Source organism: Catharus ustulatus, chromosome W (genome assembly GCF_009819885.2).
Source record: "Catharus ustulatus isolate bCatUst1 chromosome W, bCatUst1.pri.v2, whole genome shotgun sequence".
NCBI classification, from domain to species: domain Eukaryota; kingdom Metazoa; phylum Chordata; class Aves; order Passeriformes; family Turdidae; genus Catharus; species Catharus ustulatus.
This window is the reverse complement of record NC_046261.2, coordinates 2,737,861-2,765,357: the sequence shown is the minus strand read 5'-3', so window position 1 is coordinate 2,765,357 and position 27,497 is coordinate 2,737,861. Positions and strand designations below refer to the sequence as shown.

The 27,497-nt window shown below is 49.0% G+C and overlaps 1 protein-coding gene across 1 annotated transcript; it reads left to right on the top strand.

Moving 5' to 3' along the window:
• The first annotated feature begins 3,212 nt into the window (after positions 1–3,212).
• LOC117005043 (transcription factor BTF3-like) lies at positions 3,213–27,015 on the top strand. The gene is made up of 6 exons (XM_033076267.2): positions 3,213–3,543; positions 3,864–3,932; positions 14,123–14,236; positions 14,421–14,622; positions 25,282–25,338; positions 26,645–27,015. Exons 2-6 carry the CDS (start codon positions 3,864–3,866, stop codon positions 26,689–26,691), a joined length of 489 nt encoding a protein of 162 aa, XP_032932158.1. The 5' UTR covers positions 3,213–3,543; the 3' UTR covers positions 26,692–27,015.
• The last annotated feature ends 482 nt before the right edge of the window (positions 27,016–27,497 follow it).

The window sequence follows — 27,497 nt, the reverse complement described above, 5'->3', positions numbered from 1 at the left end:
TGATCATGGCTTAAGCAATCAAGTTTTCTTGAATTCTGTGTATAGGACATCTACAGGAATAAACTATTTGCTTGATACTGTCGTCTGTGCATTAATATAAGGTACCATCTTTTTCTCATATAGACAGCGAGGAATACTGTGGAAGATACAATTTCTCCAAAGCCATCTTCCTCTGGCCCTTGGAATTTGCTGTAATAGATAAGATATCCTAGATACCAAGGCTGAGCCAGATGCCTTAGGAATTTGGTCACTCTCCTAACACTTCGGAAGATAATTGGTTAGAAATTAGGATGTTCAATTGGTCAGTTTCTGTTCTTTGTATAAACTTCTATTGGTTGTAGTTGGATCCTTCCTGAACCTATAAATATAGGTGTCTGCCCTTTGTTCTGAGAGAATCCTGCCTGACCCCCTTTCGCATGAAATAAACTCGTGTGGAAATCGTCAAGCGTGGCCTCCGGTCTTTCTCAGCTGATGAAATATAGGTTTCTGAGAGATAGCTACATGTTAGCACTCTCCAGTCCCGTTGAAATCCACCAGGGACCGAAAAAAGAGAGAAACCCATAGAATACTGTGAGTTTTGACTTTTATCTATTCCCTAGCAAGATTTTAATTGTTGCTTTCTACCACAAGAGACTAACATGAAAGCTTCTCTAAGCAAGCCTTTACCAATCTGATTAACATCTACTCTGAAGTATTTGGTACAGAAGTCAGGGGATTCTTCATGCAGCATTTCTCTAATTATTCTCTAATTGGCCTCTGTGGGGTGTTATAGAGACATTCCATAGCTCATGAAAGGCTTGTGTTGTGGCTCGAAGCCCAGGTATTTTGGGTTGATGAGTTTAAGTGTTACAGGCATGGTGAAAAAAGGGAATTATTTACTGAGGAACTCTATCTTTTCCTAGATACTGAAGTCTATTACTCCATAGAACTCACCAGTACATAGTACAACACTAATATATGAGATGAAAATAGCACTGTACTTAAATTTCTTCTTCCTGGGCTCCAATTCAATGTTTATGTATTTAGTATCTTTTCAAAAGTTAAGAATTCTTTAGTCTTATGTCTTATGTCTTGACTTTGAGAGGTGGCTTCTTTTCCATTCATCTCTCACAACACCTTTGTTCCTGGACCCCCTAATGCTATTTTCCTTCACTAGATTAATAACATATATTCATATTTTTTTAAAAAAATTAGAAGTTCCCCCATAATGTCCTGGAGCATCTACATTAGGAATGAGAACATTATTATTTCCTGTGGTGCCTTGTTAATGTGCCATATACTTCTGCTTTCTTTACTGTTGAATACAGCATTCTTTTGAACAAACATTCCCTAAAGAGACTCTGAATATCAGGCAGATTTCCTTCACTGCCTGAAAATACATTGAATATGTGCTCTTTGTGATCATTGGCAATCAGGACAAATATTACTCCCCTTTAGCCCAACCACTTATGTTTATGATCTGTGATTTGTTTCCTGAATATGATAATAACTTAACACCTCAATATACTGTATTTATTACTTACACAGCACTGGACATGACTTTCAAGAGAGTTTTCCACTGTCACTTTAACAGCAACTTTTGTCATTATTCTGCCTTTCACATAATTTAGCAGACAATTTTCATGACTAACCATTTTAATGGTCTTTTCCATTTCTATGATGCTTCTGTGCAGCTAATGAACTTTGCTTGAACAATGTATATTCTTTGAGGTCTAAGATCCTAAGTTTCATCCTTTTTCAGAACTAAAAGGATGCTTGCTGTGCTCACAGTGTTTGAGTACTACAGTCTTTGGATCTGTTTCATTTCTCACCAGAAGTTCTTCAGATACAAGTAAAAACAGTTTTAGGTTTATGTTTCCTATGATGCAATTACACAAAAAGGACTGGAGAAAAGAAGCCAATAGTATTGTAACATTCTAAAATGCTTTTTTTCTGATGCAAAGTTTGCTTTTGGAAGGTCTGCTGTTAGTTCCAGGAAATTTAACCAAATCTTACAGACTCTCTTAAACTGTAGTTCTTTAATTGCTTCAGTTGATTCCTGATACAACTCAGTGATGTGGTTTTCAGCATAATTTGTCTTCAAAACTTCACATGAGGGAATATGATATACCTCCAAGCCAGTGAATCCTAGACTGAGCTTGGACTGCACTTTCTACAACTTCTGTCTTGGAATAATCTTTCTGTGATTCATTTTCACTTCAGTATTTCAGCCTATTAAAACATTTTGTATATTTGTAATTATGAATTTGCCTTGTAATTCTGAAATCTTTTTTTTTATATTGATGTCAGGCTGTGAATCTGAAGAATTGTATGGGGTTTGCAAGGCCAGGTTTTGGTAGCAAGGGGGCTACAGGGGTGGCTTCTGTGAGAAGCTGCTAGAAGCTTCCCCCATGTACACCAGAGCCAATGCCAGCCGGCTTCAAGACAGACCCACCACTGGCCAAGGCCAAGCCAGAGATGGTAGTAGCACCTCTGGGACAACATATTTAAGAAAGGAAAGAAGCTATTGCACAAAGGCACTTGCAGCCAAAGAGAGGACTGAGAATATGCCGAGCAACAACCCTGTAGGCAACAGTCAGTAGAGAAGGAGGGGGAAGAGGTGCTCCAGGCACCAGAGCTGAGTCCCCTGCAGTGCACGGTGAAGACCATGGTGAAGCAGCTGTCCCCCTGCAGCCCATGGAGGTCCCTGGGGAAGCAGAGATCCACCTGCAGCCTGTGGAAGACCCCAAGCTTAAGTAGGTGGATTCACCTGAAGAAGGTTTTGACCCCATGGGAAGCCCATGCTGGAGCGGGCTCCTGGCAGGATCTGTGGACCTGTGGAGAGAACCCCCACACTGGAGCAGGTTTGCTGGTAGGACTTGTGACCCTATGGGAAACCCACACTGGAGCAGCTCATGAAGAACTGGATCTAAAAGAAAAATCATGGATACAGGGAGAAGGTTTGAATTTCTCACCAAGAGAGAAAATACAACATTTGAATATCTTCCAGGAAAAAAAGAAAAAAAGCCAAACCAAGGACAGATCCATTCATGGAAAAAAAAATCCCTGCCAGGTGAGGATGCAAGCAAGAGAAGGTGGAGGAAGCAGAGAGGGAAGGGAGATAGGCCACACACACCAAACCAGACCGGAAACAGAAACGAACACGCCCGAAGGGAGGGGGAAGAGGGGAAAGAGAAAGGGAGAGGGCGGCGGGAAGAGAGGGGGGAAGGGGGCCGGGAAAGAGGCGTGGACTTTACCTTGCATCCCAGCTCAGCCACACAAGTAAATTTACTTTGCACAGCACGCTTACTAGAATCCATCGCTCCCTTCAAGTAGGGTAACATCCACTCCCTATCTTATGCCTCTAACTCCTCCTGCGGTGGCGGCTCCGCCTCTCCAGATTTCACTGCCGCATAGGGCGCACTCTCCTGGCTTAGGCAGTGGTAGAGCGGCGTGCCTGGCCTCCCTTCCGGCCGCCATCTCGCGTGTTCTGCTCGGTCCTCATCCCGCTCTCACAACCCTCGTCTCCCTCCGCTCTAGCAGCGCTGCTTCCGTTCTAAGAAGGTACAAAGGAGATGGTGGGGAGGGATTAGGGTGGAATTTGTTGCGTGACCAAGGGCTGCGGGTTAGTGGGCGGCTGTAGTTGGAGCAAGGCAAGGTAGTTACGGACAGGGTCTCAGGAGAGCTGAGCTTCGGCGGCACTATGTGGCAGACCGACAGCCCCGTTAGGGCTTGGACGTTTTCCCTTTGGGTATGCGAGTGTAATGAGGGGTAGGTGCGGAGCCCCTTGTGCCCACCTACCTTACTACCGGGCCCAGGTTGTGGCCTGGGCCACCGAGTGCTTCCTGACCTGTTTTGCATGGGTGCTCTTGTTGCTTCCACAGATGAAAGAAACGATCATGAACCAAGAAAAGCTTGCCAAGCTCCAGGCCCAAGTGCGCATTGGTGGCAAGGTAGGAATTGTCTCCCGTCCCTTCCTTCAGGATTGTATGTCACGGTCCATACACTGGGCCTCTGATGTGGGATCCTGAAAACTCGAGTGGGGAGCAGCCTTAAAGACTTCTGCCTTGGTCAGACTCTCCTTGGGGTAAGCTGTGCTGCTGCAGGGATGTCTAGTCAGTTCAGTAGAAGCAGAATGTAGGAGTTGAACCTCCAGCCTTTTCTGTTTGGATTTGTTATATTATAGCTGACTTGTAGCCTATATTCTTATATAGGCTATATTAAAAGGCATCTGGGATGGGGCAACCATGTATGTACAAACTAGGGAATGAAACTTATAGCAGCACCGCAGAAAGGGACCTCGGGGTCCTGGTCAATGGTAAGTTGGATATGGGTCAGCAGTGCCCTGGCAGCCAGGAGGGCCAACCATGTCCTGGGATGCATCAGGCACAGTATTGCTAGCCAGTCAAGGGAGGTGATTGACCTGCTCTGCTCTGCACTGGTGCAGCATCACCTCGACTACTGTGTGCAGTTTTGGGCACCACAATATAAGAAAGTGGTATGAACAACTGTTTGAGATCGCTTAAAAATCAGCAGCAAGGGTATCAGTAAAAAATATTTAATATTAAACAACAGCATGACAAAGTTTGTTGGCAAGATTCACTCTACTACTTATTAGACAGTTAAGGCACACCAAGGAAAACAAACAACAACAAAACCAAACAAAATCCAGGCAATCAAAACAGAAATGAGCTGAGAACTATCTAGGGGAGGTTTGGGGGGGGTGTGTGTGTGCATGTGTGACAAAAGGATAGCGAGGGCAAGGATAAAAAACCTAAAATCTTAACAGTACTCAATAGTACTTTAACTTAACTTAAACCTAAGAATTTAACAAAGGAACAAAACTTATACCTTAGCCATAACAACAGAGGAACAACACTTAGCAGCATTTAACTTAGCTTATAACTTATGGCTTAACCTTACTTACAGGCCTAACCTACTTAGATATCTAAGGTACTTAAACATCTAAGAAAGCAGCATTTCTCCCAGATTTCCGTAGCATATGTGCACGTATATGCACACAGACGTAAAGAGTCAGTGCAAGTTGCCTGTGAAAAATTCCCCTCAAGGGTAAGTGAAATATTAATTTGAGATGATTTTGCATCTCCCCAGTGGGTAAAGGGTCAGGCCTCGAGGAGTGGGGGTATTGTCCCAGGACTCGTTGTTGTTCAGCAATCCTCTGAGTACAGCAAACATGAGAGTTTGCTGGCTCTGAGAGGCCCCACTCAGAGGGAGGTTGCTGGTCGCAACCTGCTGCAGTCCAGAAGAGCTCAAAGGGTCTCATTTTGGAGTGCTGTTTATAGGGTCACTAGAGAGTGGGCATTAGTCATAATATAACAGTATTTCATCCTGGCCACAGTTTGGGTTGGCACTTTCCTTGAAAGTGTGAGAAGGGGAATATTATGCCATACAGGCAAGGAAAACAGCTTCATAAAGAAAACAGGAGCTCGTTAGCAGCAGTTCCTGGGAAAAGACAGGGTTTCTGATAAGCTCAAGAAGAGCTGAGCCCATGTGCTGTTTGTTAAGGCCAAGGCCGAACAAGTGTTTCTCAGATCGCAGTGCGGCCTGCAAAAAGGGAGGGGGATGCACCACCACATAAAGATATAAAGGTATTAGAGAGCATCCAAAGGAGGGCTATGAAGATGGTAAAGGGTCTAGAGGGGAAGCCATACGAGGAGTAGCTGAGGTCACTTGGCTTGTTCAGACTGGAGGAGACTGAGGGGAGACCTCAGTCTACAACTGTAGTTGCAGTCTACAGCTTCCTCACTAGGGGAAGTGAAGGGGCAGAGACTGATCTCTTTGGTGACCAGTGATAGGACCCGAGGGAATGGCATGAAACTCTATCAGGGGAGGTTTACGTTGGATATTAGGAAAAGGTTTTTCACCTAGAGGGTGGTTGGGCACTGGAACAGACTCCCCAGGGCCGTGGTCACAGCTTCAAGCTTGTCTGAGTTCAAGAAGCGTTTGGACAATGCTCTCAGGCACATAGTGTGAATCTTGGGGCTGTCCTGTGCAGAGTCAAGAGTTAGACTCTATGATCCTTGTGGGTCACTTCCAGCTCAGGATATTCTACGATTAAGATTTGAAGTAAGTAGACCTTACAGTAAATTATCTTGGGTATTGTTTTCATAATAGACTAGAAGGCTATACTACAAACTCTCATCACAAATCTTTAAGATGCTTGTGACTGTTTTCTTGCTTTTTAGAACAAAGCTGGAGTTTCTGTATTTCTCATACTCTTATCATTGTAGAATAGAATGCTTGGAAAACCTTTTTATTTTATTATAACATCTGAGTTTATGTAGCTTTGTGATTACTTATAATCTGAAAATAAAAAAGTATGTTGAGTATAGTTGTATGCTAGTAAACATGTTCATTACAGTTTCAGTTTTAAGGCAAGAATTTGTTAGCAATTTTTTGGTTTTTATACCTGAGAAATGTGCACACAGTATTTAGAATACAAGCTATTCTAAAATAAGACAATGAGAGCAGTGGTAAGGGATTCTGGAGTGCAGGTAGTTTTTTCATCAGTCTTCCTGATCAAAAGAAAGGAGTTTGAAAGTGTTAGTCAAATTTGGTAAATCAACAAATAGTTACAGTACTCGTGCCACAGCTGGGGGTTTGGCTACCTAGACTCTAGAACTTGGTTTGCGAAACCTGGTCTGCTAGGGGCTGATGGGTCCATCTGTCAGAGAAGGGGAAGATTATCTTCAGTCATAGGCTTGCCAAGCTGGTGAAGAGGGCTTTAAATCAAAATTGCCAAGAGAGGGGAAACTCAGTCTATTCCACTCCTACTAGTTGCCAGGGCCAGGGAGACATGCACAAAGCCTGGAGAGGGATTACAGGTCAGCAGGAGAACATCTGAAGAGCAGCACCGAGGAATTTCAACCAGTAAATCAGCTTTATCAGGGACCCAACTTAAATGCCTCTATGCAAACACATGCAGCATGGGGAATAAACAGGATGCACACATGCCTGCAGAGCTATGATCTTATTGGCAACACAGACATGGTGGGAGGCTCCTGTGATGAGTGTTTAAATAGAAGGACACAGGCCCTTTAGGAAGGACAGGCAGGGGAGACAAGGAGGTGGTGTTGCCCTTTATGTCAATGAGCAGCTGGAGTGCATGGAGCTCTACCTGGGGATGGACGAGGAGCTGACAGAGTTTATGGGTAGGGTTAAAGGGAGGGCAGGGACAGGTAACATAGTGGGAGTCTGCTACAGGCCACCTGATCAAGAAGACTGAGTAGGTGAGACCCTCTACAGACAGATAGGAGCAGCCTCATATTCAGAAGCCCTGGTCCTCATGGGGAACGTCAACCACCCTGATACCTGTTGGAGGGACAACACAGCAAAGCACAAGCAATCCAGGAGGTTCCTGGAATGGGTTGATGACTTCCTTCTCCAAGTGACAGAGGGGCTATGCTGGACCTTATTCTCACCAACAAGGAGGGACTGGTGGGGAATGTGAAGCTCAAGGGCAACCTGGGCTGCCCTGACTATGAAATGGTGGAGTTCGAGATCCTTGGGGCAACAAGGAGTGTACACAGCAATCTCACTGCCTTGGGCTTCAGGAGAGCAGACTTTGGTCAGTTCAAGGATCTGCTTGGTAGAGTGCCATGGGATAGGACCCTGGAGGGAAGAGAGGCCCAAGAAAGTTGCTTGATATTCAAGGATCACCTCCTCCAAACTCAGGAGCAATGCATTCCAACAGAAGAAGTCAGGCAAAAATGCCAGGAGGCCTATGTGAATGAACAAGGAGGTCCTGGACATGCTCAAACAGAAAAAGGAAGCCCACAGAGGATGTAAGCAAGGACAGGTAGCCTGGGAGTAATACAGAGAGATTGTCTGAGCAGCCAGAGAACAGGTTGGGAAAGCTAAAGCACTGATAGAATTAAATCTGGCCAGGGATGTCAAGGGTAGCAAGAAAATCTTCAATAGGTATGTCAGTGATAAAAGGAAGACTAGGGAAAATGTGTGCCCTTTCTGGAAGGATATGGGATACCTGGTTACCCAGGACATGGAGAAGGCTGAAGTATTCAGTGACTTTTTTGCCTCAGTTTTCACCAGCACACCATCTGAATTGTAGAAGGTGAATGCAGGGATTGGGAGAACAAAGTATCACCCACTCTAGGAGAAAACCAAATTTGAGACCATTTAAGGAACCTGAGGGTGCACAAGTCCCTGTCATCTGATGAAATGCATCCACAGGTCCTGAGAGACCTGGCAGAGGAAGTGGCTAAGCCAGTATCCATAATATTTGAGAAGCGGCATTTCAATGAAGTTCCCACTGATTGTAAAAGGGGAAATATAACCCATGTTTTTAGAAAGGAAAATGAGGAAGACAGAATTACAGACCCATGACTTGGCAATGTGTGCTTGGTGCCCAGAAAGCCAATGTTTTCCTGAGCTGCATCAAAAATGTGTGACAAGCAGGTCAAGGGAGGCGATTCTGCTCCACTCTTGTGAGATCCCACCTGGAATACTGCATCCAGCTCTGGCATCCCCAACATAGGAAGGACATGGACCTGTTGGAGTGAGTCCAGAGGAAGCCATGAAGATGCTCTGAGGGCTGGAGCACCTCTGCTATGGTGACAGGATGAGAGAGTTGGAGTTGTTAAACCTGGAGAAGGGAAGGCTTCAGGGAGACCTTAGAGCCCCTTCCAGTGCCTAAAGGGGCTCCAGGAGAGTTGGAGAGGGACTTTTTACAGAGGCATGGAGTGATGAGACATGGGGCAAGAGTTTTAAACTGAAAGAAGGTAGATTTAGATTGGACATAAGAAACTTTTCACGTTGAGGGTGTTATGATCTGGTTTTAAAGTTATTTTGAAATTACTCTGGCTGAATTAAGGTGAAAATGAGACCATATGCCAAAGTCAATAGTATGAGTTTTATTTAATAGTAAATATGACAGAGAGAGAGAGAAAAAGAGAGACAAAAGAAGACAAAGAAATAGAAAATAGGTGAGGGGACAGAAAGAGAATGACAGAATAAGGAAAATATCACCATCTGTGGCTCCCAATGATTTTCTGTTGATCCTCTCCAACTGATCTTCTTGGTGGTGAATGTCCCCCCAAAAGCATAGAATCCGATGGATTAATAGAGGCTCAGGCTAGGTGGGAATGTCCAGGTACCTCCCCCTGGGGGAGTGGTTTGACACAGTCTCTTGCAGCAGACTTAGGATCTGTTGTATCATTTTGCATCACATGCAGTTCTGTGGTGCAAGGCTTCTGGGGAGCGCTTTGGGGGGTGTGTGATGGATTATGACACAGTCTCAGCTGCCTCTCACGTGAATGTCCCATGGATGTGTCCTGTGGGGTTGGGGGTTTTACAACTGAGCCAGTTTGTGTAAAGGAGGATGGGTATTCAGTGTCTCTGACCAGAGGTTATGCCACATACCTGAAACCTTCCCCCGGCCCTTGTTTCAGGGGTAGTCTGTGTAAACCTGACTTCTGTGGGCTGTGGTCTCCCCCACCTCAAACCCAGACAGATGATTCTCAGTACAGCTGCTGGGTTTGGCTTTCTTGTGAATGCATTCCTTTCCCTCAGCCTTGTTTGTTTCTCCTTAGACCTGAGATGATTGAACTATAGTGTCCCCTTTATCTTATCTAGGCGGCTTAACTCACAGTGCAAAGTTCTTCAAGGAGGTTTCTGTGGTTGTAGCTTCTTTATACAGTTTTTGCTATAATGGGCAAAACTCCTTCATAACAATGTTTAAGGTCTGAATCATTTCAGTCCCTGACAGAGGGTGGTGAGGCACTGGCACAGGTTGCTCCAAGAAGTTGTGTTTTCCCCATCCCTGGAAGTGTTCAAGGTCAGGTTGGATGGGGCTTGGAGCAACCTGGTCTAGTGGAAGGTGTCCCTGGCCACAGCAGGGGGTTGGAACTAAATGATCTTTGAGATCTCTTCCAACCCAAACTACTCTGTGATTCTATTCAGCAGAACTCTTGTTGACAGTTTCCAGTAATGTTTATTCACATGTTGAAGCTTTTTGCCTTTAAATAGATATTTAGGCAGCCTTAAATCAGGATTAATCCAGTAATTAACTGGCTTGGTGAGTTTGTGTATTCTTTATATGGATTACTAGTTAGGCAGAGGACTGCTGTATTATACTGATGATTATGTGCATGTTACTAGCATGTGTGTATTGCTTATAGATGGCTTTAACCTTTATCACTACTGTTTAGGGTTTTTTTTCCTCTTTCTTGTGAGGAAAGGTTGCACATTGCCTCTGATGAAAGATTTTCATAACATTGCAGACCTGCAGATCTTAAAAAGAAGATAAATATTATATTTAGGTGGAGGACTATTGCAGTACTTCATTATGTGGAATTTGACATTTTTGTGTAGGGTGTTAATACAGCTAAATGTCATGTTGATTCTTACAAACCTTTTTCCTGGAGAAATCTAGAGCTCTGTGTCTGTAGGGGAACTTAACTTTTGCTTGTTTTGCTTTCTAAAAAGGAGTGGTCTGGAGTATTATGTAGAAGTATTTTTTTAAAAATATATTTCATAAAATCATTTGTTTGAAAATACCTCTTAAGATCATGTTCATAAAATATTTTGGGAAAATATATGTTATTCAAATTTTACACAAATGTGTACAGTAATTTCACAACCATAAGACACACCAGACTATAAGGCGCACTCCCCGGGAGTCGGCAAACTTCACAACTTTGTAGATATAAGGCGCACCGGACTATAAGGCGCACTTTTTTTTTGCCGCGAAGATCCACGCCGCGTGCAACAAAGTAACTAATTAGTAACGGAATCCCACAATCGTGGAGTTTACTGGCATGTACTCAAATTGGAAACATTTTAACAGATTGATGTAGCCTTTAAACGCAGCCCCAAGCGCCCTCCCCGTGCACGGAGCCCGGCACGCGGTTCAGGGCGGCCACGGCTCACACCTCGGGGTTACTGCGGTTCAGGGCGGCTCGGGACCGTCTGCAACTCGGGGTGATGTGGCGCTGCCCGCTCCCTCTCTCCCTGTGTGGCTCCTGCTGGCTGGGGGCTGCCTACCCCCTCTCTCCCTGTGCAGCTGCTGGGCGGTGCCTCTCAGCCCGCGTGGCCGCTGGGAGCGGGGGCTGGGCGGTACCTCTCAGCCTGCGTGGCCAGCAGGGGCTGGGACGGGGGGCTGGGCGGTCCCTCTTGACCCGCGCGGCCGCCGCTGGCTGGGGACTGGCTGCTCCTGCCCCCCCTTGCGGCTGGGCTCATGGCTCGCACTTTTTTTTTTGCAGCAAGGAGCTGAACTGCGTGCAACAAAGTAATGAATTACTGGCAGTTTGCAAACATTTTTCACAGACTGGCGTAACCTTTAAACGCAGCCCCAGGTGCCCTCCCCGTGCCGGAACCGGGGCCGGGGGCAGCTCCCTCCCTCCCCGTGCAGCTCCTGCCGGCCGTGGCCGCCCACTCCCGTCCCCGCTCGCGACTCGGTGCTCCCGCGGCACCGCCCCCCCATTGCGGCTCACACTTCCAGATTTGCGAATTTCACAACTTTGTCCATTATATAAGGCGCACTGGACTATAAGGCACACTTCCGGGTTCGGGGGAAAATTTTAGTCAAAAGGGTGCGCCTTATAGTCGTGAAATTACTGTAAGTCCATCAGATGGAGATGTCTATTTGGAATAAAAAATAGTGTTTTGGGTTTTCTCATTTTCATTTGTTAATTATATTTTTGATAGCTTTATGATCTCTGACTCTTTATTGTCAAAATTTGACTACAATTTAAGATTGTCTAAGGAAAAATTAATGGGCTTCAGAAATTACTGAAAATTGCTCAGAAGTGTTGCCCCTGTGGCACCAGAGGCAAACTCTGACTTTTCAGTATCAGAATTAGCTGTTCAACTTGATTCTTATTTGGCTGAGAAATTACGTTGTCCAAACTTCTACTCATGTCATGCACAAATTTTGAATTTTCAAAACTGTCTTACATTGTTCCAGTAACCTTTAAGCAATACGGAAGCTCATTTCTTTAAACCCTGATGATGCTATGTAAGTTGCAGCCTGAAAAGACAACTGTAAACTGTGGCCAGAACTGCTACTTATTTTTCACAACTGTTTCATAACTTCATGGAACAAAAATGTCAGAAGTAGAGCAACAGTGACAGTTCATCCTAATTCTAGGTAACTAGTTCCACCTAAACAGTTGGCATTCACAGCTCTTGGTAATCCTTAACAAAAACCAGATGCAACTCCATATTGTGGGACACTGTAAAGAATAAGGGATAGAAGAGAGATCATTTCTATTTGCTGGGATGGTAGACTAAAATCTGTTGTGCATTCTTCAATAAGAAGCTGATGGTTAAGGGCATTCCAGCAAAGGTTTTCCTGACCATTGTGAACCTGATTTCCTCCCCTTTACAACAATGGTATAAGTTACTGGACTGCAGACATGGCCTCTCACTACACTGATCATCATTAATATTGCTGTAGCAGTTATGCTTGCACACACCTGCTGTGCAGTACATATACAGTAATTTCACGAATACAAGCCGCACCGTTTTGACCAAAATTTTGCTCCCATACCGGAAATGCGGCTAATACTCAGGAGCGGCCAATATGTGAATAATTTTCTGACATTTTCAACCCCGGGAGTGCAAACCAAGTCAGTGCAAACTGCAAAGTCGAGCTCCTGCCAGTAAAACCCTGCATTTACGCGGTTGTTACAAATTGGTTACTCTGTTGCACGGCGGGTGGAGCTGCTCCGTGCAGGCAGCACAGGGGGTGGGGAAGATGGGGCAGCTCTCTCCTGCTGGCCCCGCGGCTCAGGGGAAGCAGGGACTCTCTACTGCTTGGCCCCATGGCTCAGGGGAAGCAGGGGCAGCTCTCTCCTGCTTGGCCCCACGGCTCGGGGGAAGCAGGGGCTCTCTCCTGCTTGGCCCCGCGGCTTGGGGGAATCAGGGGCTCTCTCCTGCTTAGCCCTGCAGCTCGGGGGAAGCAGGGGCTCTCTCCTGCTTGGCCCCGCGGCTCGGGGGAAACAGGGACTCTCTACTGCTTGGCCCCGTGGCTCGGGGGAAGCAGGGGCTCTCTACTGCTTGGCCCCATGGCTCGGGGGAAGCAGGGGCAGTTCTCTCCTGCTTGACCCCACGGCTCGGGGGAAGCAGGGGCTCTCTCCTGCTTGGCCCCGTGGCTCGGGGGAAGGCGGGGCAACTCTCTCCGCTTGGCCCCGCGGCTCGGGGGGCTCCCGTCCCCGTGTGCTGCCGCCGCAGGAGCAGGCAGGCTTCATCCCCGCCTCCCATCGCCACCGCGGGTGCTGGTGGTCTCTGTGCCCCCCCTGCCGGGGTGACCGAGCCCAGCGGTGGCAGCAGCCGGCCCCGCTGAGCGGCAACACCGAACTGGACCACCCAGCCCTGTCGGCAGCCCCGAGCCCTCATGGCCCGAGCCGAGCCAGTAAACCCCACCCTGCCACGGTTCTGTTACTATTTGGCAACTTTGTTGCACGCGGGTCCTCACTGCGAACGACAGAGCGGCTTATACTCAGGTGCGTCTTATTTATGGACAAAAAACAAAATGTTTGCCAACACCCGGCGATGCGGCTTATACTCAGTGCGACTTGTATTCGTGAATTTACTGTACTTTCAGGAATTACACTGCGCTGTCTGGCAATGAATGTATAACCAGGTGAGTTAAGAATTCAGTTACTTGGAACTTTAAAGATCAAAGATATTGTTAGGGATTAGTCCTAGGAATGATGTCTGAATGGATCTTTCTGTAGAGGTTGATTTGTCACCTAATTAAGCTAGCAACTCTTTAGGCATCCAGGACTGTAGAGTACGTCAGTCTTCAGGAGATGATCAGTTTTCAATTTTATGCCTATGGTAACAGACAAGGATACACTTGAAGTTTTTCTTTCCTAAGTAGGATGTTGCAGAATCCCTAGGAGACTTAGGAAATAAAATTTCTTTGGTGCATTGCATCCTAAAATCTCACACTTCTCTCAAACATGCAAAGCTTTCTTTAGCAAGGAAAAGACTGCTGCAGTGCAGTTGGAGTGGGGTTGTGTGTGGTGTAACACAGGAATAGACTTTGCATACAAAGTTGATTTGTAGATGGCTGAAGAGTAGTTATATGACCACAAGAATTAGAGTTTGCAAAGAACTAATTAAATATTAATTCATAACTTTTTTTTTTTTTGGAAAGGGTACTGCCCGCAGAAAGAAGAAGGTTGTCCATAGAACAGCTACGGCAGATGACAAGAAACTTCAGTTTTCTTTGAAGAAACTGGGTGTCAACAATATTTCTGGAATTGAAGAGGTAATTGCTTGAAAGGGGAAAATGCTTTTTTATATAGAACTTAATTTCCTTGTAACATCTTAAACTTGCCTGTAAATTATCTATAGGTGCTTAATTGAGCTTTAGGAACTTCAACTAGTTCCTGTTAAATTGAAAAATCATGCTAAACTGCTTGAAATACTGGTTTTGGTTTTTTCCCTTGCAGGTAAATATGTTCACCAACCAAGGAACAGTCATTCACTTCAATAACCCTAAAGTTCAGGCATCTCTGGCTGCTAACACCTTCACTATCACTGGCCATGCTGAGACAAAGCAGCTGACAGAAATGCTTCCTAGCATCTTAAATCAGCTTGGAGCTGACAGTTTGACTAGCCTGAGGAGATTGGCAGAAGCCCTACCCAAGCAACGTAAGTTAAAACTTGAATGCATTTCCTTCTGGCAGCTATGGGGCTTATTTGTGTAGCTGCAGTGAAATTCAGTGCACTCTTTCTGTCCGCAACCATATTATAAAATGCTAAAGAAATGAGACACTTAAATCTTATTTATAGCTCAAATCCAACAATGAATATAACAGAATAAAGCAGAGGCGCCTGTTTCTCAGCATATCTTGCAGCTGGTCTAGGACTAGAAAGTTGTAACCAGATTTGATTTCATGTTAGTTTACTACTTGCTGTGGCTATCATATTTTGGCATACCTAGTTCATTAAAGCTAGATAGAGTTATTCTGAGAAAGTTAGGTTTTAAAAGAAGGTATGTCTGTTTTGACACTTGTAATAGAAACAAACAATAGGGAGAGGGACTTGAGGACAGACATCTTGCTACTGCTTTGTTCCCTCACAGGTGTGGTGAAGGTATTATTTGTTGCATGGGTTTTTGATAGCTGAGGCATTTATACAGCATTTGTGAGGAAATATAATTTCTCTGTGTGTAGAACAGTGTAGCAAACAGTACTGGCATGATCAGTAAGCTAGATACACCAATTTCATATTCTATCCTTAAATCAGTAAAAGAACCTGAACATTTTATCCCTAAAACTATGTGAGAAAAGTAGAGGAGGGACCTAAGTATCTGGTGTTTGGAAAAGGTGATGCTGTTGCTGCTACAGGGTAAGAATTGGGAGCATAAGACAGACTTATCGATACTGGGACTGATGCCTTAAGTTTTAGAGTTCATGTTTTTCAAATCTTGTACTGCATTAGTGTATAACTCTGAACTTCATATAGAGTGTTAGTAAGCTCTCTTCACATTTTTGTCAGACAAAACAATCCTTCCAGGCCTGAGAACCAAGGACACCCTCTGCCTCAGGCCCCAAAAAGTATAAACAGAAGTGAATCGGAGGGGGAAGCAAACCAGGGGAATATGACTTAATTACCTAAAGCTATAATTGGAGAATTAACCTCTGATATGCAAATAGACCAAACTTACATCTGTCTGAAACACAGATGACCTTCATTCATCTTGGATGTAGCCTCTGTGAGGCTTTTGCACTGCCCATGGTGTACCTATTGAAGGCCTTTAATAAATACCCACTTTATTCTTTTAACTCTGTCTAGCCTCTGTTCTAGGTAGTCACTCCAAGGCATCAGGACCATGTTTCATGTCCTGCATGTAGGGTTTTCCTACTTACAGTAATTTCACGACCATAAGGCGCACCAGACTATAAGGCGCACCCCCCGGGAGCCGGCACATTTTGCAACTTTGTAGATCAGATAAGGCGCACCGGTCTATAAGGCGCACCGGGTTTTTTTTTGCAGCGAGGCTCCGCCCCCAGCTCCTCCCGCGCGCTTGCTGGCCGAGGCCCCGCCTCAATCCGGCAGCCATTGGCTCCCGGGCCTGCCTGTACCCGGCAGGGCCAGGCTATGCCCACCGCCGCTCCGTGCAGCATCCCCAGGGCCCCGCTGTTCTGGGAGTTCCCTGGCGCTCCGGGTGACCCAATGCCGGCAGGCTTGCCCCGTGCCGCCGCTGCCCCGATTCCAGCTGCTTGCCCCCTCCCCGCGCGGCAGCCGCTCCGATTCCGGCGGCTTTCGCCCCCCCCGCGCGGCGGCCGCGGTGCTTCCGGCGGCTTTCGCCCCCCCCGCGCGGCGGCCGCCGTGATTCCGGGGGCTTTCGCCCCCACCGCGCGGCGGCCGCCGTGATTCCGGAGGCTTTCAACCCCACCGCGCGGCGGCCGCCGTGATTCCGGAGGCTTTCGACCCCACCGCGCGGCGACCGCCGTGTTTCCGGGGGCTTTCGCCCCCCCCGCGCGGCGGCCGATCCGATTCCTGCGGCTTTCACACCCCCCGCAAGGGAGCCGTCCCAATGTCGGCGGGCCGGCCCCGCGCGAGGGAGGCCCCGATGCCGGCGGGGGAGGCCCCGATGCCGGCGGGGACGGCCCGCCCCGCCCCGCGCGAGGGAGGCCCCGATGCCGGCGGGGACGGCCCGCCCCGCCCCGCGCGAGGGAGGCCCCGATGCCGGCGGGGACGGCCCGCCCCGCCCCGCGCGAGGGAGGCCCCGATGCCGGCGGGGACGGCCCGCCCCGCCCCGCGCGAGGGAGGCCCCGATGCCGGCGGGGACGGCCCGCCCCGCCCCGCGCGAGGGAGGCCCCGATGCCGGCGGGGACGGCCCGCCCCGCCCCGCGCGAGGGTGGCCCCGATGCCGGCGGGGACGGCCCGCCCCGCCCCGCGCGAGGGAGGCCCCGATGCCGGCGGGGACGGCCCGCCCCGCCCCGCGCGAGGGAGGCCCCGATGCCGGCGGGGACGGCCCGCCCCGCCCCGCGCGAGGGAGGCCCCGATGCCGGCGGGGACGGCCCGCCCCGCCCCGCGCGAGGGAGGCCCCGATGCCGGCGGGGGAGGCCCCGATGCTGGCGGGGACGGCTCGCCCCGCCCCGCGCGAGAGAGGCCCCGATGCCGGCGGGGACGGCCCGCCCCGCCCCGCGCGAGGGAGGCCCCGATGCCGGCGGGGACGGCCCGCCCCGCCCCGCGCGAGGGAGGCCCCGATGCCGGCGGGGACGGCCCGCCCCGCCCCGCGCGAGGGAGGCCCCGATGCCGGCGGGGGAGGCCCCGATGCCGGTGGGGACGGCCCGCCCCGCCCCGCGCGAGGGAGGCCCCGATGCCGGCGGGGGAGGCCCCGATGCCGGCGGGGACGGCTCGCCCCGCCCCGCGCGAGAGAGGCCCCGATGCCGGCGGGGACGGCCCGCCCCGCCCCGCGCGAGGGAGGCCCCGATGCCGGCGGGGACGGCCCGCCCCGCCCCGCGCGAGGGAGGCCCCGATGCCGGCGGGGACGGCCCGCCCCGCCCCGCGCGAGGGAGGCCCCGATGCCGGCGGGGACGGCCCGCCCCGCCCCGCGCGAGGGAGGCCCCGATGCCGGCGGGGACGGCCCGCCCCGCCCCGCGCGAGTGAGGCCCCGATGCCGGCGGGGACGGCCCGCCCCGCCCCGCGCGAGGGAGGCCCCGATGCCGGCGGGGACGGCTCGCCCCGCCCCGCGCGAGAGAGGCCCCGATGCCGGCGGGGACGGCCCGCCCCGCCCCGCGCGAGGGAGGCCCCGATGCCGGCGGGGACGGCCCGCCCCGCCCCGCGCGAGGGAGGCCCCGATGCCGGCGGGGACGGCCCGCCCCGCCCCGCGCGAGGGAGGCCCCGATGCCGGCGGGGGAGGCCCCGATGCCGGCGGGGACGGCCCGCCCCGCCCCGCGCGAGGGAGGCCCCGATGCCGGCGGGGACGGCCCGCCCCGCCCCGCGCGAGGGAGGCCCCGATGCCGGCGGGGACGGCCCGCCCCGCCCCGCGCGAGGGAGGCCCCGATGCCGGCGGGGACGGCCCGCCCCGCCCCGCGCGAGGGAGGCCCCGATGCCAGCGGGGGAGGCCCCGATGCCGGCGGGGACGGCCCGCCCCGCCCCGCGCGAGAGAGGCCCCGATGCCGGCGGGGACGGCCCGCCCCGCCCCGCGCGAGGGAGGCCCCGATGCCGGCGGGGACGGCCCGCCCCGCCCCGCGCGAGGGAGGCCCCGATGCCGGCGGGGACGGCCCGCCCCGCCCCGCGCGAGGGAGGCCCCGATGCCGGCGGGGACGGCCCGCCCCGCCCCGCGCGAGTGAGGCCCCGATGCCGGCGGGGACGGCCCGCCCCGCCCCGCGCGAGGGAGGCCCCGATGCCGGCGGGGACGGCCCGCCCCGCCCCGCGCGAGGGAGGCCCCGATGCCGGCGGGGACGGCCCGCCCCGCCCCGCGCGAGGGAGGCCCCGATGCCGGCGGGGACGGCCCGCCCCGCCCCGCGCGAGGGAGGCCCCGATGCCGGCGGGGACGGCCCGCCCCGCCCCGCGCGAGGGAGGCCCCGATGCCGGCGGGGACGGCCCGCCCCGCCCCGCGCGAGGGTGGCCCCGATGCCGGCGGGGACGGCCCGCCCCGCCCCGCGCGAGGGAGGCCCCGATGCCGGCGGGGACGGCCCGCCCCGCCCCGCCCCGCGCGAGGGAGGCCCCGATGCCGGCGGGGACGGCCCGCCCCGCCCCGCGCGAGGGAGGCCCCGATGCCGGCGGGGACGGCCCGCCCCGCCCCGCGCGAGGGAGGCCCCGATGCCGGCGGGGACGGCCCGCCCCGCCCCGCGCGGGGGAGGCCCCGATGCCGGCGGGGACGGCTCGCCCCGCCCCGCGCGAGAGAGGCCCCGATGCCGGCGGGGACGGCCCGCCCCGCCCCGCGCGAGGGAGGCCCCGATGCCGGCGGGGACGGCCCGCCCCGCCCCGCGCGAGGGAGGCCCCGATGCCGGCGGGGACGGCCCGCCCCGCCCCGCGCGAGGGAGGCCCCGATGCCGGCGGGGGAGGCCCCGATGCCGGCGGGGACGGCCCGCCCCGCGCGAGGGAGGCCCCGATGCCGGCGGGGACGGCCCGCCCCGCCCCGCGCGAGGGAGGCCCCGATGCCGGCGGGGACGGCCCGCCCCGCCCCGCGCGAGGGAGGCCCCGATGCCGGCGGGGACGGCCCGCCCCGCCCCGCGCGAGGGAGGCCCCGATGCCGGCGGGGACGGCCCGCCCCGCCCCGCGCGAGGGAGGCCCCGATGCCGGCGGGTCCGCCCCGCGCGGGCTCTCACTTCCGGGGTGGCAAATGTCGCAACTTTGTAGATCAGATAAGGCGCACCGGACTATAAGGCGCACTTCCGGTTTTGGGGGGAGATTTTAGTCAAAAGGGTGCGCCTTATAGTCGTGAAATTACTGTACTTTCTATTTCTTGTACCCGTTATGAACTTGATTGATACGATTTTTCTTTTTGAGCTTTGCTGCCAGCAACGATAGACTCTATTCCTAAAACTGATGATGCTTCTCTTCTCTCAACTTCCCACTGAAAAAAAATCTGCTAGAAGTAGTGTTCAGGAGGTGAGGTAAACTGCTTTCCAAATGAAGCTTGGGTCCCTCCTTTCTGGTGTTAGCTGTGTGGCTTCCTTGTGGTAGAAGTGGGGCTTGAAAGAAAACTTGAAGGATTTAAAATGAGCCTATTAAGATCTCTCTTCTTATAAAAAGATGAGACAACTATTTATTTAAGGGAGGGGCTATTTATCAGGGAATGTATAATAGGACAAGGGGTAACAGTTTTAAACTGACAGAGGGCAAGTTTAGATTAGATATTAGGAAGAAATTATTTATTCAGATGGTGGTGAGGCACTGGCATGGGTTGCCCAGAGAAACTGTGGCTGCCCCATCCCTAGAGGTGTTCAAGGTGAGGTTGGACAGGCCTTGGAGCAACCTGGTCTAGTGGAAGGTATCGCTGTTCATGTTAGGGGGGGTGGAACATGATAGTCTTTAAGATCCATTCCAACCTAAACTATTCTGTGTTTCTATGATGCATGTTAATTCCTCCCTGTTGTTTTGGATGCCACCTGTCCCAGGGGCAAACACTTGTAACAGATGCCTCAAATCAATGTGCCTGCCACACTTCTGCTACATTTGTTCTTTTTTTTGCTTCATGACGTTTTTATATGTGGAGTAATGCCATTCCAAATAATAGCTTTGCTATAGTTATGACAAAGTTGTCCTTGTGTCTGGGAAAGGGCAGGGCCTTGTCTGACTTGACAAGCATGTTTGTCATGGTGTAAGTCATTGCTGCTGGGAAAGAATGGAGAAACTTGTTTGGGTCATGCAACTCCTGTGGTTTGAATTAAGGCAGCAATCTGATATAAACATGACATCAATATCTCCCAGCTCTTTTATCTCTGAGGGGAGTTTTCCAAGGAATCCCATGCAATAGTGCTCTAAATGGCTGAAAGCTTGCCTCTATGAGATTTAGGGTCCTGAATACTGTTTTACCCATCCAGTACACCTCAAAACTGAGAATTCTATCCAGGCATGATGGCTGCAGCCCAGGCTGCCTTCAATCTTGACCTCTCCGATAAGTTAGAGAGACTTTAGAATCATAGAATCATCAAGGTTGGAAGAGACCTTTTAAGATCAAGTCCAACTGTCAACCCAGCACTACCACTGTAACCCCTAAATCACTAAACCATATCACCCAGCGCCAGATCCAGATGCCTCTTAAACACCTCCAGGGATGGTGACTCCACCACCTTCCTGGGCAACCTATTCCAATGCCTGACCACCCTTACTGTAATTTTTTTTTCTAATATCTAATCTGAATCTCATGTCTCAGGTTAAGGCCATAAGTTCTTCCACATTAGTGAGCAACAGGTCCAGCAATGCCTCTCCTCTGGTTGGGCTCTCCATCACCTGTACTAGGAAGTTGTCCTCAAAGCACTTGTATTGGGTCTGGCTGACACAGAGTTAACTTTCCCCATAGCAGCCCTCACAGTGCTGTGTATTGGTAGCTAGAAAGGTGTTGATAACATACCAGTGCTTTGGCATCAAGGCTGTCTCTCCAACAATACCCCCTCTTCACCCACCCTCCAAGGACAGTAGGCTGGTGGTGGGCAAATATCTTTGGAAGGGACATAGCCAGGACAGCTTATCCCAACTGACCAAAGGGATATTAACATCTGCTCAGCAATAAAAGTTGAGAGGAAGGAGGGGGCATTCATTATTAAGATATTTGTCTCCTGGAGTAACTGCTGCACATACTAAAACCCTTGTCCCAGGAAGTGGTCAGACATTGCATGTTGATGGGAACTAGAGAATAAATCTTTTGTCTTCCTTTGCTTTTGCATGTAGCCTTTGCTTTTGCTTTATTAATCTGCCTTTATTTTGACCCATGAGTTTTGTTCCATTTTATTTTCTCCCCTCTCAGGTCCTGCTGAAGAGGGGAGTGATAGAACAGCTTGGTGGGCATTTGGTGTCTGGCCACAGTCAACTCACTTCACCACTCCACTAATTTCTTGGACTGCTTGCAATTCACTGTGCCATTTTTCCAGCAGATATCTGGGTGGTTAAAGATCCCTATCAGGATCAGGGCATGCAAGCATGATGGTTCCTGCTGTTGCCTTTTTCTCAACCTGGAAATGAAACTTGATATAATTTTAGTAAGGAGGTAATATAAAAGGGGATCTTTATTTGAAGGCTACAGTTAAAGCACAAAGTTTCCTTTCTTGACTTGGTCTCTAATTTTCACTCATAAGCTTTCGACCTGCATATTGCTGTTCCTCAAGGGTCGCTTCATGCAATCAATCCTTGTTTTGTCATAGACAGCAACTCCCCCACCTCTCCTTCCTTGTCTGTCCCTTCTGAACAATTTATAGCCATCAATCATAGCACTCTAATAATGCAATTCATACCACCAAATTTTTGTGATAGCAATCAGGTCATGTTTTTCTATCTGAGCAGCTGTTTCCAGCTCTTCCTGTTTGTTTCCCATGCTGCATACACAGGTATAGAGGCACTTCAGCTGGGCTTTCAGCCACATCCCCTTTTTAGGGGAGCTCACCCTAATTCCCTTGAGGCAATTCACAGGTGTCTTCTGTTTATTCCTTATGCCTTGGCAGCCCCTGGCTCAAGTGCCTAGAAAACCATGTCTTTCCCCCAATAAATCTAGTTTAAAGCTCTGTTTGTAAGTCCAGCTGGCTTATTATTCAGGACACTCTTGTCCTGCTTGGTTACTTGAGCCCCATGAAAATTAATTTATTCCCCTTCAGACTACCTTACACCTTTTAATGTTAGGCATCAGGAGATGGTGCAGTTCTTTCTGGTTTAGGGAAGTTTCTGGACAGTGTAAAACCATTTTAGCTAGCTCATGCAGTCAGGGTTTACCATTAGCATATGTTGGAGGTGGCATTTGGATAAACAATCCCCATGCACGTCTGCAGCATTTCATGCTCCAGTAATTCCTACACAAGGGCGATAACCTCAAAGAAGTTTTGTGTGTGTTTTTTACTGTTGGTAGAAGCTGGGGTAGTCTACAGGTTCCAGGATTTACTGAGTCCTCTTCTTCCACCAGCATACAAAATTCAGACTTCCTTAGATGTGGCCTTGTGCACATCTACACTGGTGTCTAGACAGACCTCTGTCAGGAACTGTAGACTAGATGGATTATCATTCTGCTTTAGTGTCAGCCTGCTCACATTTGTAGAATAGACCCTCTACTCCCATTATATTTGCTCCACATATAAAACATTTAAAGTATTTGTACCTTGTAAATTAGGCATAGATTTGTTTCAAAACATGGAATGGCTTTTACCTTTTCTTTTTCAGTTATGTCCCACTTCTGTAACTCTATTCTCATTAAGAAATAGAGTATATTTGATAAACTATGTTAGCAGACTGTAAGTTAAATTCCAAGGGGGACTTGTGGCTTTAAAATATATCTATTAATGCACAAAAATGCACCAGCATATTTTATAGGAGGATGTACATCTACTTGAAGCCTTGTCATTTTGTGTAAGCAAAGAAACATAACACTTTTAAACAAAAACCTTTTTTGATACAGTGGCAATGTTATTATGCCTGTTAATAATAGACATCATACCACAGATGCAGACTAGCTAGGCGAGCTGCTTTTGTGGTGCATTTTTGGAAACAACTGGTTTTGAGCCCTTTAGGTTATAATGCTTAAGATAAGCTAGGTGTATCTTAATGGCAAAAAATGCAGTTGCAGGGATTTATGGGGTTTAGCCATAGTTTGCCTGTGAAGATAAAGAACTGGACACTGCACGTTTCAATATGAATCGAGCAAGTGTCACTTTATTGCTCTCTTCTAACCCTAATATACATTTTCTCTACCCCTACACACAATCATGCAACTTATCATTGGTAGAAGCCTTCTTGTATGAGGCAAACATACAGGCTTTTCTACTTTTCATTGGCTTCAGAGTTTCATGGCATTCACCTATCACCTTCAGCTCTTCTTGTCTCACCCCTTGTTTTCTTGTTAAGCAGCTCTTCTTATCTCTCCTTCAAGATGACTTCAAGGGCAAAGCTACAGGCCTAGCTCAGGCTCATAAAAGCATTCATATCCCTTTCCTGACTAATTCACTACATGTCCATTTTCATCTAAAAACATTCTCACACTTGCCCATTTTTCAACTGTACTAAATGCTACCACATTAAGCTTGCCTGCAGATTGCTGTGATGGGTTGACTTTGGCTGGTTGCCAGGTACCCACCAAGATGTACTCTCAATCCCATCCATCAACAAGATGGGGAGAAGATACAATAAAAGACTGGTGGGTTGAGAGAAGGACAGGGGGAGATCACTCACCAATTGCCATCATGGGCAAAATAGACAACTTGGGTAAATTAATTTAATGTATTACCAATCAAATTGGAGTAGGATAATGAGAAATAAGAACAAATCTTAAAACCCCTTCCCCCCACCCTTCCCTTCTTCCCAGGCTTAACTTCACTCCCAACTCTTCTACCTTCTACCCCTGAGTGGCATAGGGGAACGAGGAATGGAGGTTGTGGTCAGTTCCTAATGCTGCGTCTCTACCACTCCTTTCTCTTCACTCTTCCCCTGTTCCAGTGTGAGTCCCTTCCATGGGGTACCGTCCTTCACGAACAGGCTTCTCCAGAATGGTTCTCTGATGGGGTCACAGGTCCTGCCAGCAAACCTGCTCCAGCATGGGATCCTCTCTTTGCAGATCCTTCCAGGAACCTGCTCCAGCACAGGCTTTTCACAGGGTCACAGCTTCCTTCGGGCATTTACCTGCTTTGGTGTGGGGTCCTCCACAGGCTGCAGGTGGATCTCTGCTCCACCATGGACCTCCATGGGTCACTGACAGTGGTGACCTTGTCCTTAAGCCCTTTCAGAACAAAGTTTATGCATTCATCTATTTTCGTTCCCTAGAAATCGGGATACAGCAATTTCAGAAGTCTAGTATAAATCCATCTCTCAGCTCATGCTTTTCATGAAAACTGAGAAGGATTAATTAGGATTAAATGAAGGTCATGGGCTAAACTGTCTCATTCTCAAGGCAGTACAGTTAAAGAGCAGTAAAAGTAGTGGCACGGGCACCCCAGGACTTGAGATATCTATTCTTAGCATTATACTGCTTCAGTTTCACAGATGCTCATTGGTCTACTACAATAGACAGGGTTAAGTCTCACTAGCCATGGCAAATATAATGGGAATAGTTAAGAAATTACTCAGTCAGTAGAGATGTGGACCAGGACATGTGGTTACCTTAACCACTGAAGTATAAAATTGTGTATCCAGTTCCATATTCTTCTGGCTTTGCCAGGGAACAATATCTTTAATTGCTTCTAGTCATGTGTCTACTTGCAGCTTCACAATTGTACCTTAGTTTTCTTGAAAGCCTAGGATCATAAGATCCTAAGATTTTATTATAACTTGCTAATGTTGTAAAATATGTAAGCCTCAAGAACTACTGAGTAATCAATAAACCAAGCTGCTTTTAAGAGAAATTGGTAAAATCGGTCTCTGTGCTTTTAGCTGAAAATTATTACCATTCAAGGCACTCTATATATTTAGAACCAAGATGGTGACTAGTAAACTTGTTTGGCATGCATCTTCTCATTTTTTTCAGCTGGTCTGTTTGAGCATTATTAGTAACATATAATTAGTTGTAGATTTTTATTCAGCAGGGGAACTGAATAGAGAATTGCAATTTAACTCAGACTCTTTGATAATATTTTCAAAAAACAAAGCAAAACACCTTTGTAATCAAGATGCTTATGATGAGCTTGACTGATGCTTTTGAACTGCTTGCTCTTGCAGCTATGGATGGAAAAGCACCACTCGTTACTGGTGGTGATGATGATGACGAAGTTCCAGGTAAGAACAAGCATGCAGTGGAGGAAAAGGAAGTGAATTTTGCAGAGACATAATATATGCAGTATAAGATTGGGCCAAGAACAGTAAGAATATGGACTAGTCATTCCTTTCAGTACCTGAAGGGGGGCTACAAGAGAGCTGGAGAGGGACTTTTTGCAAGGGCATGGAGTGAGAGGATAAGGGGGATCAGGAAAGACATTGAGGTACTGAAGTGTCCAGAGAAGGGCAATGGAACTGGGGAAGGGTCTGAAACACAAGTCTTATGAGGAGTGGCTGAGGGAGCTAGGGGGGCTCAACCTGGTGAAAAGGAGTCTCAGGGGAGACTTTATCACTCTCTACAACTACCTGAAAGGAGGTTGTAGCAAGGTGGGGGTTGGCATCTTCTCCCAGGTAACAAATGACAGGATGAGAGGAAATGACCTTGAGCTGTGCCAAGGGAGGTTCAAGTTGAACATCAGGAAGAATTTTTTCACAGAAAGAGTGGTTAAGCATTGAAACGGGCTGCCCAGGGAAGTGGTGGAGTCCCCATCCCTGGAAGTGTTCAAGAAATGACTGAATGTGGCACTTAGTGCTCTGGTCTAGTTGACAAGGTGGTGTTCAGTCAAAGGTTAAACCCAATGATCTTGGAAGTATTTTTCAACATGAATGATTCTGTAATTCTGGGATTAGGAAGAAATTCTTTACTCTGAGGGTAGTGAGGCATTGGCACAGGTTGCCCAGAGAAACTGTGGCTACCCCATCCCTGGAAGTGTTCAAGGCCAGGTTGGAAGGGACTTGGAGTAACTTGGTCTAGTAAAAGGTGCCCCTGCTCATGTCTGGGCTGGAATGAGATGATCTTTAAGGTCCCTTCCAACTCAGACCATTCTGTGATTCTTTTATAGAATTTCTGTGGGCATTGTTTTCAGATACCATATGAGACTTAGATGTATTATTGGTTTGAGCTAGCATTTTTGTCCCATGTCGGAATAATAGCTATGGCTAAGATAATTATTTAATAGTCAATAAGAAGAGTGCTAAGAAACTGCCTTTTCAGTATCACTGCTCTGTTGTGGATATGGTGAAGCTAAATGCTCTTAAAATTGTGCTTATAATTAACGATTTCAAACTTCCTTGTTTGAACAAGAAGAACCATGAACCATGAAACTTTTAAATGTTGCTTAGTTTGTATTTTATAAGCTGATTTTTTTTTTTTTTGCCATGTAACCACTTTATATGACTTGGAACTTTTTTTTTCTTGGGGGGATGTGAGGGAATTGGCAAAGCTGAAGTAGGTCAGACTTGAATTTCAACATTTTTCTTTTTCTAGATCTTGTTGAAAACTTTGATGAAGCTTCAAAGAATGAGGAAAACTGAACTAACACTTTGTGAATAAAATTAAAACTTGAAAAAGCTACATGGAGCTGCTATTTTATATTGTGACTGCTTTTATTTGATTTTATTTTTATTTCCTGATGAGATCTCAAGATGTGTAATATTTGTAAAGTCCTGAACCTGCAGCTCTTCTTCAGTTATTGCTTGTACACAGTATTGTTTTTGTGGCCTAGTTTAACAAGCCTATCCTTTGAAATGTCAGATTGCTAATGAATCTCTACCTAGACACAAATTCTGAGCAACTTGTATACAAGCAAAACCCCTTCTTTAATGAACTTTGGCATACAATAAAGAATATAAAATTAACTTTCTGGTGTGGCTTTTTGTCAGAAAAGCAAGAAAATAAATTGACCATAACTATTAAGCAATCATAAAAGGTCTTGCTTTTTTTCAGAGCATCTTCCTTTTTGTTCTGTTAGAAAACTGACTTCTAAAAAATTTCAGTGCATAATGGAGCATATAAGACTTAATTGGTGAATTCCTAGTGTTTGTGTGTCAGAACACATGCACTGTGTTCCTAAGACACTTTGTAATCTACTGAATTTAAGAAAGAGACCTGAATTCTACAATAATTTATGATTGTAGGGAGTTTATGTGGCAAGGTTGGGGGAGCTGCAGGTTGAGGGAGCTGCAGGAGTGGCTTCTGTGAGAAGACACCAGAAGCTTCCCTTATGTCTGACAGAGCCAATGTCAGCTGGCTCCAACACAGACCTGGTACTGGCCAAAGCCAAGCCAATCAGTGATGGTGGTAGCACCTCTGGGACAACAAATTTAAAAAAAGGGGGAAG